This window comes from Numida meleagris, chromosome 5 (assembly GCF_002078875.1).
Source record: "Numida meleagris isolate 19003 breed g44 Domestic line chromosome 5, NumMel1.0, whole genome shotgun sequence".
In the NCBI taxonomy this organism is placed as follows: Eukaryota; Metazoa; Chordata; class Aves; order Galliformes; family Numididae; genus Numida; species Numida meleagris.
Window position 1 is genome coordinate 26,082,078 of NC_034413.1, and position 13,785 is coordinate 26,095,862.

General features: G+C 41.4%; 1 protein-coding gene across 3 annotated transcripts in view; it reads left to right on the plus strand.

Moving 5' to 3' along the window:
* The window catches only part of CDHR1 (cadherin related family member 1), a 67,085-nt gene that overhangs the window by 36,927 nt on the left and 16,373 nt on the right, over window positions 1-13,785 (plus strand). For 2 of the 3 annotated variants that reach the window (XM_021397638.1, XM_021397640.1), the window contains exons 4-11: window positions 311-361; window positions 1,693-1,782; window positions 2,246-2,332; window positions 3,935-4,051; window positions 5,571-5,714; window positions 7,771-7,849; window positions 10,527-10,627; window positions 11,834-12,037. In XM_021397638.1, the coding sequence (XP_021253313.1) occupies window positions 311-361; window positions 1,693-1,782; window positions 2,246-2,332; window positions 3,935-4,051; window positions 5,571-5,714; window positions 7,771-7,849; window positions 10,527-10,627; window positions 11,834-12,037 (873 nt within the window). Of the gene's footprint in view, window positions 1-310; window positions 362-1,692; window positions 1,783-2,245; window positions 2,333-3,934; window positions 4,082-5,570; window positions 5,715-7,770; window positions 7,850-10,526; window positions 10,628-11,833; window positions 12,038-13,785 lie in introns of all 3 variants that reach the window. The other variant, XM_021397639.1, reaches the window with a different exon arrangement.

The window sequence follows — 13,785 nt, forward strand, 5'->3', positions numbered from 1 at the left end:
ATACTAACACAGAATCATTTTGAACTAATAATGTTGTTCTAGGAAGTATTTCTTCAAAAAGATGAGTGATTTTTCACTAGCAATTTATAATGCCGTACAAATTCCCAGAGCAGCCATCTCTTGACTGTATCTCCAGAAAGCCCATGGAGCACTTCAGCTGAAGCCTCTGAGGGGTCTCCTTCACCTCTGCTGCAGTAGTTTTGTCGTATCAGTTGCTATTTTCATGTACCTGCTGAGACATATTTAAGACTGCAGTTCCTTCTCCAATAAGAGCAAAACCATCTAACAAATGTATGTTACTGTTTTACAGAAAGAAGATGAGATTGAAGTTATTGTCAGTATTTCAGACGGCCTGAGTACAGTAAGTATTTAGTTCTACTCTAACTTGTCAAACAGTTCACCCTGCAGTTGTACCTCCTTTTATTACATTACCTTACAGGGACTATCTCATTTTATCAGAAAACATAATCTCATTAGAGTCTTACCTCCTGATTCAAGAGCCACCGAATTGCCAGTAACTCAGGTCTCACTCCAGCTATTTGAGGATAATTACAGCATAGTATGAGCTGAAAGCTTGACTTAGTAGCCTACGGAATAACAGCAGCTTCCTATGAAGTTTCACTGTCAGCTCAGTGGGATTCATCACTAAGAAAGAGCTGAAGATTTTTTTGGCAAAAAGTGTAATATTATTGGAACCAGAGTAAGACATGCAAAAGCTGACTGGCCCTCCACCCCCACAATGTTTCTCTAGCGTGACATTAAGAAGATTTGCCAAGACTAAGGTGGTTTTCTTGTCTGCTGCTGAACACAGCTTTGATCGTGTCTAATCATTAAGGGCTTATGTGAGGCACAAGCAGCCAGTCCTAGTTCTTCAAATTTCCTTGGCATTTTCAGTTTACAGATAGATGCTCTCATGGTCAGGATATTAGTCTTCCAGTAAGAGGACCTGGGTTTCATCACTAGAGGTGTCCCAAAAATGCAACCCTCTAACTACCCCCAAAAGCAGTTAACTCTGGTTAAGAATTATGAGCTCTTCCTCATCTCAAACAAATGGAGTGAGATTATTCTATGTTTGGGAGCACCTGCATCCTACAGGCACAAGTGCTCTCACAATTTCTGTAAATAGCTATTAATGAGATCCATCCACATGTCCACTTTGCAGAAATCTGGGGAGTTCTACTGATCAAATATATTTTGGTTCTATATTTTTTAAAAAGGTAGATTGTTCAGGGTAGGTTGTTAAATATTAAAAGCATATATTCATACACCCAAATTATTCATGCTATTGACCTAGAAAGATGCTATCAAATGAGATGTTAATTAATGCTCTTGGCTGTTAGGTACCAACTTTTACTCAGCCTTTTATGCATTCCCATAAAATGTATCATGGTATCTTGAATGCCATAAAGAAGAAAAATGACTTTTGAAAACTAGCCCCAATCTATAACCTATGAAGTGCTCTAAGACTCCTTTTTTAGTTTAGACTTACCTGGGTGTTCTCCACACAGCTAATTCTTCTGGGTTTTGTGATTTTTCTTTTTTTTTTTTTTCTTATATATGCCTAGTTAGTGCAACAACACTGTATTGCCATACATCTTTTCATTACCTTTGTCTGCACTTTGGTAGGCAAATGAACAGGTTCACATTGTAAATCAGCTTGAGTCATAACACGTTCTTCACATTCCGTTCCAGGTTTCAGAGAAAGTTAGGATCCTTGTAACAGATGCTAATGATGAGAGCCCGGAGTTCATCAATACACCTTACATAGTCCAAGTCCCAGAGGTTGGTGAAGTTTCTTTGCATACTATATTTCAGTAGAATGTAAAGAGGAGCTGGTGTGTTTTCAGTGAAGTAACAAGATGTGTAGGAGTAACTCACATTCATTTGTTATGGGGTTTAGGCAAACACAGGGAATAACTCTATATGGACTTAAGGTGTGCTATTTAGTGGGTAAGTTCCACAATGTGATTTTGGAATTGGTTTTGGTGGAAATAGGGTACACTCTATTTTAGCAGTTTTCCTGTCCTGTTTTTTTCCAGAAAGCTTTACTTCCTTGTTCTGCTCTGATTTCCTCCGTTTTTAATCTCCTTCTTTTCTTTCTTTTTGCTGCTTGGTTCCCTCATTCATTTATATTCTTTCTACCAGCACTCCCTTTCTCTGCCTCCTTGCATGCTCATTTTTCACTTCTTCTAACTCAGCTGGTTTGCCACTTTTGTCTGACTCTAGTACCTCTTTCTGGTCACAGAACTCTCCCTCTGGCAGCAGTATCTTTAAGATTGAGGCAGTGGACAGAGACACTGGCTCTGGAGGAAGTATCACCTACTTCTTGCAGGTAAAGTACTATCTGTACCTTCAAGAATCATCTTCCATTTAAGATTCAGAGGATTGAGCTACTACTAGTGTCTATAGGGCCAATTTTGTAGCATGCACAAGAAAACAAGCTTTGGCAAAATGGATATTGTCTGCTGGTGAGCAGCCAAGTGCAGCCTGGCAGGTGGGGGTCGGAGCTGGGGTTCCCGCTGTCACTCCAGTGCCTCGCAGCACAGCTCCTGTTGGCCTCTTCCTTGGGCTGACAGGAGAGCAAGTCTAACTTGTAACCCTGTGCGCATGTGGGATTTCAAAAGCATAATACAGCTTTCTTTTGAAGGGAAAGCACATGGAAACCCTGTCTGTACTTGGATGCAGCCAGCTGATGCAAAACTGAAATGTGTATCACAGTATAGAGTACTAAGTCTTCTTTCCGACAAAGCCAGCGCCCAGTGGCAACCAGCCTTTCTGGTGTTGCCTACTGGGGAAGAACAGAAAGGGTTACATATTTAAAGCTGGACAGACGTTTGTATGCCAAAAAGGCAACTTTTTACATGATGCCCTTCAAATTCGTTTGTTCTGTAAGCATTTTCCTCCAGATGAGCTGTAGTTCCCCTTATTCAAAAGGCAGTGGAGTAAAAAACCCAAACCTATTTGTTGCAATATTTACCTTAGATACAATACGGAGACAAGTTGGAATATATTTACATAGCATTAAAGGTAATCTGGTTAAGAACTTGGGCATACTAAGAAAGAACACCTTATTGAAATTTAGTTTTGATTTCACCAATTATGAGCCAATTAAAATTCAATATGTGCAGGATTCAGTTTTGCACGGGGCTTTTTCCAGTAAGCCAATAGACTCTGAAGCCAGGAACAGCTATTTCAAACTTCTATGTCTAGCTAATGTACTTCTGTAACAAAAAGATTACTAAATATGTTTGTTTATTGAAAAAATGCTGCTGCATCCTTTGCCGCAATTCTTCATTTGCTCCGAAATAACACTCTTGGAAAGTCTGGTGTGGGGAGGTGGTGATGTCCATCAAAAGGACAAAGATTGTCTGACAGTGACTGTTGCGTATGAGAACTCAAAGTTGTGTGTTCATGGATCCTCTCCATAAGGGTAGGGACACATTTTTAGGCCCTTTTGAAAATCAGATGCCTTTTAGGTGTCTCTTCTGGATATCCCAAAATTCACTAAACCATCACTCTAGAAGTCCTAGACAATAACCCGTGCATGCAACATGCCTGATTTTTTTTATGCCAGTACAACTGTGAAATGCCAAGGGATGCCCTCTTTTCCCCCTCATTTTTTTTTCCTGTTAAGCCTCACTCCCTCATTCCGAGCAATGAACTGTTAGCCAAAGTTTAAGATTTCACAACGAAAAAGATTTTTAAAATCTACATTGAAGCTAACTGATTTATTCTGAATAATGAGAGACTCGTGGCTGGTTCATGAATTGTTCATAAACACACAGAGGTGAAATTCATCAAATACATTATTCACCCAAACCATATCATTATTCTGGTCTTTTCCCTTAGCAGATGAAATAAAAGATTAATCCCCACGGCAATCTTATTTTCATACCTGTAATCTTCTGCTGTTTCTCCTTTCCTTTTCCTCTAGAACATCCATGCTAATAAGTTTACAATAGACCGTCACAGTGGTGTCCTGCGCATCAAAACAGGGATCACCCTGGACTATGAGAAGTCAAGAACGCATTTTGTTGTCGTGGTAGCCAAGGTACAAAGCTTTCTTCTGGAACTGGAGGAGGTGAAGGATTGCATTTGAGTAGGGCAGCTTAGGTCAAATAGAAGTGTGACTTAAAGGGTTGTTGAAATAAGTCGCGTAACATTGAGACAGCAGAGTCACTCCCTCTGCCAGGTCTGGAGGAACGGTGGGTCCCATGGGGAGGTGAGGTGGAAAGCTGGCCAGTGCCTGCTGCGGAGCACATCTGGAGGCAGCCTGGGGTGGATTCCCCACATTGAGCTCAGACTCTATTGCCAGGGCAGTGAGCTCCTCTGCAGAAAGTCACCTGTACTCTTTGAGAGTTGCTCAGAAGCAAGCATTGTTGCATGCGGCCCCAGCTCTGGGATGCATCCATCCCTTTGGACTCCCTCATGCTGCCCAGCACACAGCCCTGTCACAACAGGGGCTGAGCTCTGGAAGAGTCTGTGGATATTTCTTTTTTTCATGTCTCCTCATTGTGGCAGGATCTTATCCAAATCCCCCAAATACTGCTGCACATCCTCTTTTGCCACTGTTGCTCTCAGCAGTGTGGTGCCTGTGGCATGGCTGAGGATTCATAACAGGCATTAAAAATTTACAGATTCTGAAGTAAAGTCTCCCAGGATCCTGTGGAGAGCTGTCAGAGCAGCAGTCACATGGGTGGAAGAAGAATAATTTTGCTGCTACTTACAGTGACTTTGAGTTTCTTGTTTTGTGAAAAATGTATGGTTCTTGTTATTTATTTATTTAGCCAGGGTTCATTTGAGGAGAAATAACACAATTTGGCTTAAATGCTGCCTTTGGGCAATAAGGAGCAAATCTCTTCCAAAAACTGGAACTTTCAGAACAATTCACACTTGCGTGGCCACTGACCTCCAGCTGGTGCCCTGGGACTGAGGGTGTTCAAAGCTTCTGAAACTGTGAGGTGTTTTTGTAATTGGCATTGCTGTACCACTAGCACAGCGCTGACTGTGGTAAGGTCCCCAGAGACTGTTTATATGCTGTAGCTATCACACAGCTCCTGGGTTTGTGCTCCTCCGTGCTCTCACTTATGCCACAGAAGAACTCCTGGGAGACTTTGGTCACATGCACCTGTTTAATTTTCCCCTGAAAATGCATTACTTTGCTACTACAAAGACTGTTGTCTTGGTTTTATGGCATGGTTTTATGGCATGCTAACTTTTGCATCTGTTTCTACCTTTCTCCTATCCCCCAAAAAAACGAAAACAAACAACAAAAACAAAAACAAAACCTCTGTGTTGTTGATAAGTAATAATGTATGACTGCATATTTTGGCTCAACTACTTTAATAGAAGAAATTACTTCTGAGACTTCACAAGGTGTCTGCCTAATCAGAGAGAAAATGGAACAGATGGAAAAGAGAAGGGAATAGGGCAGTAGAGATGAGTGTGTGTTGAGAGAAATAAGTGATTCCTGGAACTGTGTTTGTGAAGTCTCATATGGTCATACAATGCCATAAATGTATTTGCCTGCATATTTCAGCAGAGGAATCTGACAGTGACTTCTCTTCTAGGATGGTGGTGGGAAGCTCAGGGGAGACAACAAAGTGTTCTCAGCCACAACAACTGTTACTGTCAATGTGGAGGATGTTCAGGACACTCCTCCCATGTTCATTGGGACTCCCTACTATGGATATGTCTATGAGGATACACTTGCAGTAAGTGCTGGTTTTGGCCTGTAGAAGTGCAGTCTTTCTGTCTCAGCCAAGGTAAACACATGCTCTAGGCTGTTGTGCTGTCCTCTTGATATCATCTGGGCCGATGCGATCCTGGCATCTATGTAGTGCAGGATACTTTCTGCTCAGCTGGACAGGCAGAAGGGCCCAGCAAGTTCTCCCAGGCCTAAATCCACCAGAATATGAAGCAAGCAGGGGCATACTTAGGAGAACCACTTCTGAGTTCTCCTAAAATTGTGTTTGTTGGCATGCCTACTGCTGAAGATACTCCTCCTTGTGTATCACAGACAATCTAAGGAGTACAATGAGCTCCTGGCTGTGCCATCATCTCAGAAACTCCCAATGTCAGATTTGCTTAAAAGAGAGCATAGAGCTTAGCCAATCAGTGTATTGTGTCTATCATGGTGCTTTCAGCCATATAGTAGTCTTGATGCTGATGATGCTTCCAGCTACACATTATTCCTGAAGCTGTAAACTAATCAATTTTCTCTATTTCTAAGCAGTGGCACAATACTGAATATGGATCAACTTTCACCCTGATACATATGTTTTAATTAAAATTTTCTTCATACATAGGATAAGAAATGGTATCTACTTATGAAACTACCCAACCTTAGACTGTTGACAGTGTGTTAGCACCCTGTCAACCTCATTCTTCACCTGAATCAGGAGAGTGCATGTTTTTACTTTCTGTCCAAAACCGCAAGGTAAATGCATGACAGTATGCTGCAGTTCAGTTCATAGGCTGTTACATTTCAGCATGGTAGAGTAATGTTTGTGTGCTTTGCAGATGTTCAGAATGTATGGTACGTTTACTTATTCTGAGTAGTTACACATAGGTCTTGAAATAACTATCAGGTGCACACAGAAGTTAGTATTTACCATGGAAACAAGAGTCAATAAATGTTAATTACATCCAGCCTGAGCTCATAGCTTACGCCATTATGTTACTATAATGATGGAAGCATGAACATGTCCTTCCCAGTGTGAGCTTTGCTATTAGAATGAACTCCACAGAGAGAGGTGCAATAAAAGATTTCAGTGTTGTTTACGTATTCTATGTTAATTTTGTAAACTTGCTTTTCTCCTTGGTGGAGTTGTCAGGATTAACAAGTACTGTGTCACTTTCAGAGGGACTGTGCTGCAGTTTGCCCCATAGGCAGATTTTATTGCAACTTCCAGCATGAATGGCAATAAATACAGTTTTGTATTTCCAATTGCTCTAACAGAACCTTGCTCTCATTTGAAAAATTCACTCAAGGGTTGTGATGAAAATGTTCCCTGTTGCCATTTGTGATTAACTGACAGTTTCTTCAATGTTTCCTGTTTTTGCAGTCCAAAACAATAGCACTTCAATTCAGACACCTAAATTGTGCAACTCGTGGCAACCTGGGTGAGCGCTTTAATGCTGACAGCCATCATCCTTTTCAGTCAATAGGAACAGCCACATGACTAAATGGTCTCCAGCACAAATCTGTATGTATGGCCCATGGCCATTTTACTTACACAGAAAGATAGTGAAGTCTTTATGGACAGTTAAATCATCATAATCTTCATCACAGTTTTATGCCCTAAATGTTCAGTGAGGCAAGTTGCTTTGTGATCCTTGGCCTGCTTTTGCTGCCTGTCTGAATCTGATTAGGTGGTGTTGAGATGATCTGATTCTTCAGCAGCTGCGTGGGTCTCAGCATGCCGTGGGGCACACAGCAACCACAAGAGTTCCAACAACTACCAGAGGGCATCTTGGTAGCAAACCAAAGCAATCCTCAGGTCTCAGATTTGTTACTCCAAATCTGAAGAAAAGGACAAGAGACTGGGCACTGGGCAAACAGGCACGGTCTCTTGGCAGGAACGTTTTTCTCGCTGGAAGTCAGTGGTTCTCAGGGGGTTCCCCATGCATCATGAGCAAAAGTACCACTATTCCTTCCACAGCTTACTGCAGAAAGACTTAACGAAATTCAGTTTATTAATACACCATTGCAATTTCATTGCTTTTTTTATCTCAACACACAAACTGTAATTCTCTATTTCTCCCCAGGGCTCCGAGGTCCTCACTGTTGTTGCACTTGATGGAGACAGAGGAAAGCCGAACAGTATTCATTACTGCATCGTGAATGGTGAGTAGACTTGGCTTATATGAAATCTGAAGGGAAGTCAAATCTAGATGTGACATTAAATTAGAGAGGGATGAGCCCAGAGTTTAATAAAGCTGTGACAAACTCTCGTGGAATATCATCAAATATCTCAAACAACTCCAGGGCCCTGTCTACCAGAAAATAAGATACGATTCACTGAGTTTTAGTATCTGCTTCACAGAACTGTGCACGGAGTTGTTAATTTTGCTGATTTGTTAGGCATCAGTAGGCTGCATGTCACTTCAGAAAACGTAAAGGGAGCTGCATTCAGTGCCACTGAACATCTCTATCATTTAATCTAGGAAACGAGAAAATGCACTGGGAGACCCAGACATGGCTTTAAGAGGACTGTTTTTATTAATATTATCACTGAAGAGGGTAAATGGCCAAATCTGTGGTTTCTTGGAAGAAACGATTTTTACCGGTGAAAAGAATCTGTCCACTGTACTGTAAGAAAGTAGATATTATCAAAACATTAGTGCTTTTCATTAGCTTTTCTGAGAGTGTCTGTAGCCTTTTAATAGCAAAAATACAGAACTTATCTGAATTGATGACGTTAGCTGGTGAAGTCAACCACTTAGCTCCAAGCTAAACCTTTAGTTTTGTTCGGCTCTCTTACTTCAGAACAGGACTTCCATGATAATCGGGCACCCAGACTCCCAGAACCCCAGAATTTCATGCAAGAAGTGTGAAGTTTAGTTGCAGAGCTATTCAGGAAATTCTTCAGTTTTTTACATCATCTAAAAAACAATGTCTAGAGTGGATGGAGAGCGTTGCAGCTGAAATTTTGCCTTGACATGGAATGGGACCCATGCTGATGTTCCTTCTCCCCTGATGCAAGGGAATAGGTAGAATAGGGGAAAAGAAAGGTAGAGGCATTGAGAGAGAAGGTTGCAGAAGAGAAAAACAGATGAAAAATGAGAGAAGTTAAAAAGAAATGTGGAGAATGAGGCATGAAAGCAAAGAAATGGGACAGAAAGAAGCTAAACAAGGGAGAAAACTGTTGAAGGAGAGTAAATGAAGGCAGATGAACCAGGGGAGCTGTCAAAGGAACATGTATGGGGTGCATTAAAAAGAGCATGGCCATCAGGCCAAGAGAGGTGAACCTTCCCCTCTACTCTGCCATGGTGAGGCCACATCTGGAGTACTATGTCCAGTTGTGGGCTCCCCAGTTTAAGACAGAATACTTCTAGAGAGAGTCCATCAGAGGGCCATAGATGATTAGGGGCCTGGAGCACCTCCCGTACGAGGAAAGGGTGAGAGACCTGGGGCCGTTCAACCTGGAGAAGAGAATGCTGAGGGGGGATCAGCAAACTGGATATTACTTATTCTTTATAAGACTTTTTTATCCAGGGTGTGTAGGACTACTTTAGAAAGTACTCTAACCCTCTAAAAATGCCAAATGGAGAAACAAGTGCAGTGTAACGTACCCTGAGTTATTAATTTCCCTGTGGTACATAGACAATAACATGAGGTATTGTGGATTGAAACCACTATTGACTTCAGCTCCTTCTCAGTCAGGATGTGCTTTCCAGGCCAATGTATCTTAATAATTGACCACTGTACGAGTCAATATCTGTTCAATGTTGTGTCTAATATACTTTAATGAAGTTGCGGTTATTGCAGGTATTAGCAAAATGGGACACTAGCCAGATGGTTTAAAAATTAGCATTGGAATTGAGTTAAGAGAGAAGTAAAAATGACTGGGCTTTCAGATGATCGTCCTTTTTTCTAAAAGCTTCCAGTTCCTTCATTTTAAGAGGTTTTTCCCTCTTCTCCTTTCAAAGGTAGCCTTTCTGTTGCCAATCCTATATGTGAAACAGCATGCAGGGGTGCATAGGGCAGGACACGTCCCCTAGCTGCTGGCTGTCCCCTCCCTGAGCAGCACAAATTCACCTGGTGTAAAGGGAGCGAAGCCCTGTAACGGATCTTCTGTTCAAAAGACAGAAGTTATGCTGCAGGGACCAAAGTCGGCCTGCAGCCGTCCTGCCTGCAGAGCAGTCTCAACCTCTATGAGAAAAGCCTGGGCTTTACCCTAGATTCTCCGAAGTCCCTTTTCATGGAAGCCAGCCTTGCGAGAGGCTCAGAGGTTTTTTTTTTAACCAACTGGGTGTCTAAGGCTAGAAGATGCTTCTCCCAAAATGCTGTTTGCAGAAAGAGTGACTGTGCTTCTTTAGGACAAATTGTCAAACTTCTCACCTTAGCTGATATTAGTGAGAGAGATGTTCTTGTTTCTCAGAGACTTAGTTAAGTATGCATTTGCTAATTAAAATGAGGGGTGTTTATTTTTTGTCTAAACCAGCATGTAAAGAAGACAGTGTAATGGAAATGAATACCAAATGTGCATGCCTGGTTGCCGAGGCTTGAAGTGAACCTTACAAAGGAGGGAGAGAGGAAAGTGAGGGCAGCTGCCTGCAGGGGCAGAGCTCTGCTGAGCTGCTCCTAGGGGAGGAAATGCTTGTTGGCCCTCATCTGTGCTTTCACCACACTACAACCAGGCATAGAAATGCTTCTTTTTTTAAAAATAGCCACAGATCTACTGATAGGAGTGCTGATACACATACAAAGATATGCTTAATGAAGTGTATGGTTAGTATATCACACTTGTTCAAGAAACAGGAAGAATGGCACGTAACTAGAGTATCTTGATTCATTGCAGGAAGTGAAGGTTCGTTTGAAATCAGTAACACAACCGGAGCCATTTCCGTTATAAAAAGTCCAAATCAGCTCAAGAAAGAAGTGTATGAACTAAGAGTTCAGGTATGTACTGATGGATCTGACTGTGCTTGGTTTATCCTTCCTGACAGACCCTTTATGGAGAAATTCCCCTCTGGTTGTTGATGTGGTTTCTTATCTTGTTGTGACCAGATGCACTGCAATACATTCAGTGATACATATGAGAGTTTTGAAATAATTTACAAATTCCCCTCTAATATCTAGTCAAAGTAATATTGCACCTTGGCTATTGCTATCAGTTGTAACTGCATCTATTTCAAGATGAGGATCCTTCTTTCCATCCTCAGAAAAAGACACAACAATCTTTTAGGGAAATTCAATCACATTTTTATGTTGCAGAGCTATAATACCAAATCAGTGAACATCCGAATTGTTCGTAGGTGAGACAACAAGTGTTGTAAGGAATTTAATTTAGCACTGCTCTAAGTCTGACATGCTTTAAACAATTGAACTGTAATTCTTCAGAGGAGTTCAGCAGACTAGTGCCTTTGTTTTTCAGCCCTTTGAGCGCAGACATGCAGGTTAGAGATAAGCGTTTTGTTACAACAGAGTTTCTGTTAACATCTTAGATTCAAGATTGTGAATTAGTTTGCGTATTGGAATTGTTTCACTTAGATTTCATCCTTCATTTCATAAAAACGCCACCTAGATTTGTTCATCTGCACAACATATACCCAGCTTAAATTAAGCTAATTTAGACAGCAAAGCAGAATTGTAAATCAGAGAACAAATCTGTCATTTTGCTCTTTCAAATTTCAAGCAGCCTATATACAGCAAGTACAGTTTTTCTCACAGAATTCCAAAGCTGCTGCCTGTCCAGAACTGCAACAGTCAAGTACCTGTGGTACCCAGCAAATTTAAAGTTTGTTTTGTGTTTCTATTTTGTCAACACTTTGGGGAAGCAATTATCTTGTCTCTATCAGATTATCTATCTTTAGTGAACTGTTTTTACCTAGGGTGAAATATAAAGCTCATAAAATGAGAATTTTTTCATCAGAGCTTTGTTGGAACTGGATTATTACCAAGCTTTCTAATCATCATAAACTCCAGTGCAAAGTGGACTGAGATTTCTGCAGAAGTGTAAGGCTGTGAATCCTTGTACAAAATTACTGTGTTGGGGTGATTTGTGCCTGCAGAACAATACTTGAACATGGAACTGAGGAATGAGCCAGATGCAGCTAAGAAGGGAATATTCCCTCATCATTGTTCTCTCTCTCCTACTCTCTGCAGGCATCAGAAGTCAGCCCAGAAGGTGATGTCTCAGCGTATGCCTTTGCCATAGTGACTATAAGGGTGGTCGATCTCAACAACCATCCGCCAACATTCTATGGAGAAAGTGGTCCCCAGAACAGATTTGAACTGACCATGTATGAGCATCCCCCAGAGGGTGAAATCTTGAGAGGACTGAAGATTACAGTCAATGATTCAGATCAGGTATGTGGAGATTATGTGAGTTTTCCTGCCCTATTTTCCCAAAAGTAGAAAGAGACATCAGAGTGGCAAATGTCAGGCCTTTGTTTTTTTGGAACTCAATTGTTTCACATGCATTCCCAGAAAGCTTAGGGCAGGGAAAATATCTGTGGGGTCCATTACCACAGAGAGTTTGGACTCTAAAGCATATTTAGTCTGTCATATGTCATTTAGTTTGACCATTATGTCAAAGAGAAGAGTGGTGGTCCTGAATCTGCAGCCCACCTCTTGAGGCCACTGAAATTGAACAGACCTCATGCATTTCTTCTGTCTATTGGTTACATTCAGTTGTTGTCAGCATAATGTCTGGGAACATCTTCCCTTTAGACATCTACTTAGGGCTCCCAATCGCTTTAGTAGCTTTAAATGCTTTAAGTTTGTCTGTATCTTCCAAACCCTTTTGGAAACAATACAGTCTGTACCTTTACACTGTTTTTATGCAGCATATTATCCTTCTAGAGCTTATGTTACAACCAGAGTCTGTAATGCATGCTTTGGTATATCATTCCCACTGGAGCGATATTTTTAGGTGATCTTAAAAATTATGCCAGAGCCAATCTAACTCTAACCAGATAAAGGGAAAGAAAAGAAGACTCCATCCATCTCAGCCTGATATCTAGCTGACCTCTGATACCCATAGATACTATAGTGATGGTTGCTATAGGGATCTCTAAGCTAAATACTGCATGAATGGCATCCATCTGAGTTAGCCTCAGGTTAGGTAGTGACAAGAGAAAGCTTAATGCATCTGAGAACTGTATTGCTATTGGAAAGAGTGCTCTTATATAACTGTGCTCAGTATTGTGCTGTTTTGACTGTATTGTACTCTGTCAAACCCACTAGCTTCTTCCCCCCTCCCTCCTGCTGCTCTGCAGCAAGCAGATAAATGACTGCTTTCAAAGCAGTGCTACGTCTATCCTGCTATTGTCACAAAGGATGTTACTGCAGAAGAAAAAAAAAACGTCTCTTTTATTTGGAGACCGAATATATATGTATCACCTAGACTGACAAAATTTTCAGGCCTGCAATTTAGGCTATAAAATAAGCAGAAAATAGGGCTAAATATACTATACAGATTTCTCAAGAAGCTTCCTAGTACAGTGTAAGATATCACTCTATGGGGATTGGGTTGATGTTGTTTCAAGGCACAGAAGGCAATGTTTTCCCTCCTATAAAGAGTTCTTTTTCTGTAACAGCCATTGGTGTCTCTGGTGGTATAGGTGAGAAGGAAGCTGTGATCACAGCCTGTCTCAGGCCTACAGTTTGATTGAAATGCCATCTTGCAAGAACATCAAGCAGAAATTTCTCACCCTGCTCTCTTCAGCCAACAGACACAACTAAAGGCTTGGTGTCATTGTCCCTTCAGTTGCTTCTGTGTCCTGTGGCTGTCTGCTTTGCTACATGCAGTATGGCTTACTCTCAACAGATCTGGATTCGGTGAATATCACTGTCAAAAATAACTCAGCCTTTGAAGAGAGGCAGTGCTCTCCCCAGCAGTACCACTGGTTCAAGTCCAGAGGACTTCTTGTGGTCAGACAGTCAACTTTCCCCATCAGCACTGTTCCCTGTATGCTCCAGCAGCTCTGTCTTTGCTTTGTGTGCTCTACTGCCCAGCAGAAGGAAGCCTGTAGTCTCCTGTATAGCTGTGGAGATTTCTGTAACTGAACAACTCAGACCACTGAACTTAGATCCAGGATTCCTCCTGTTTCCTT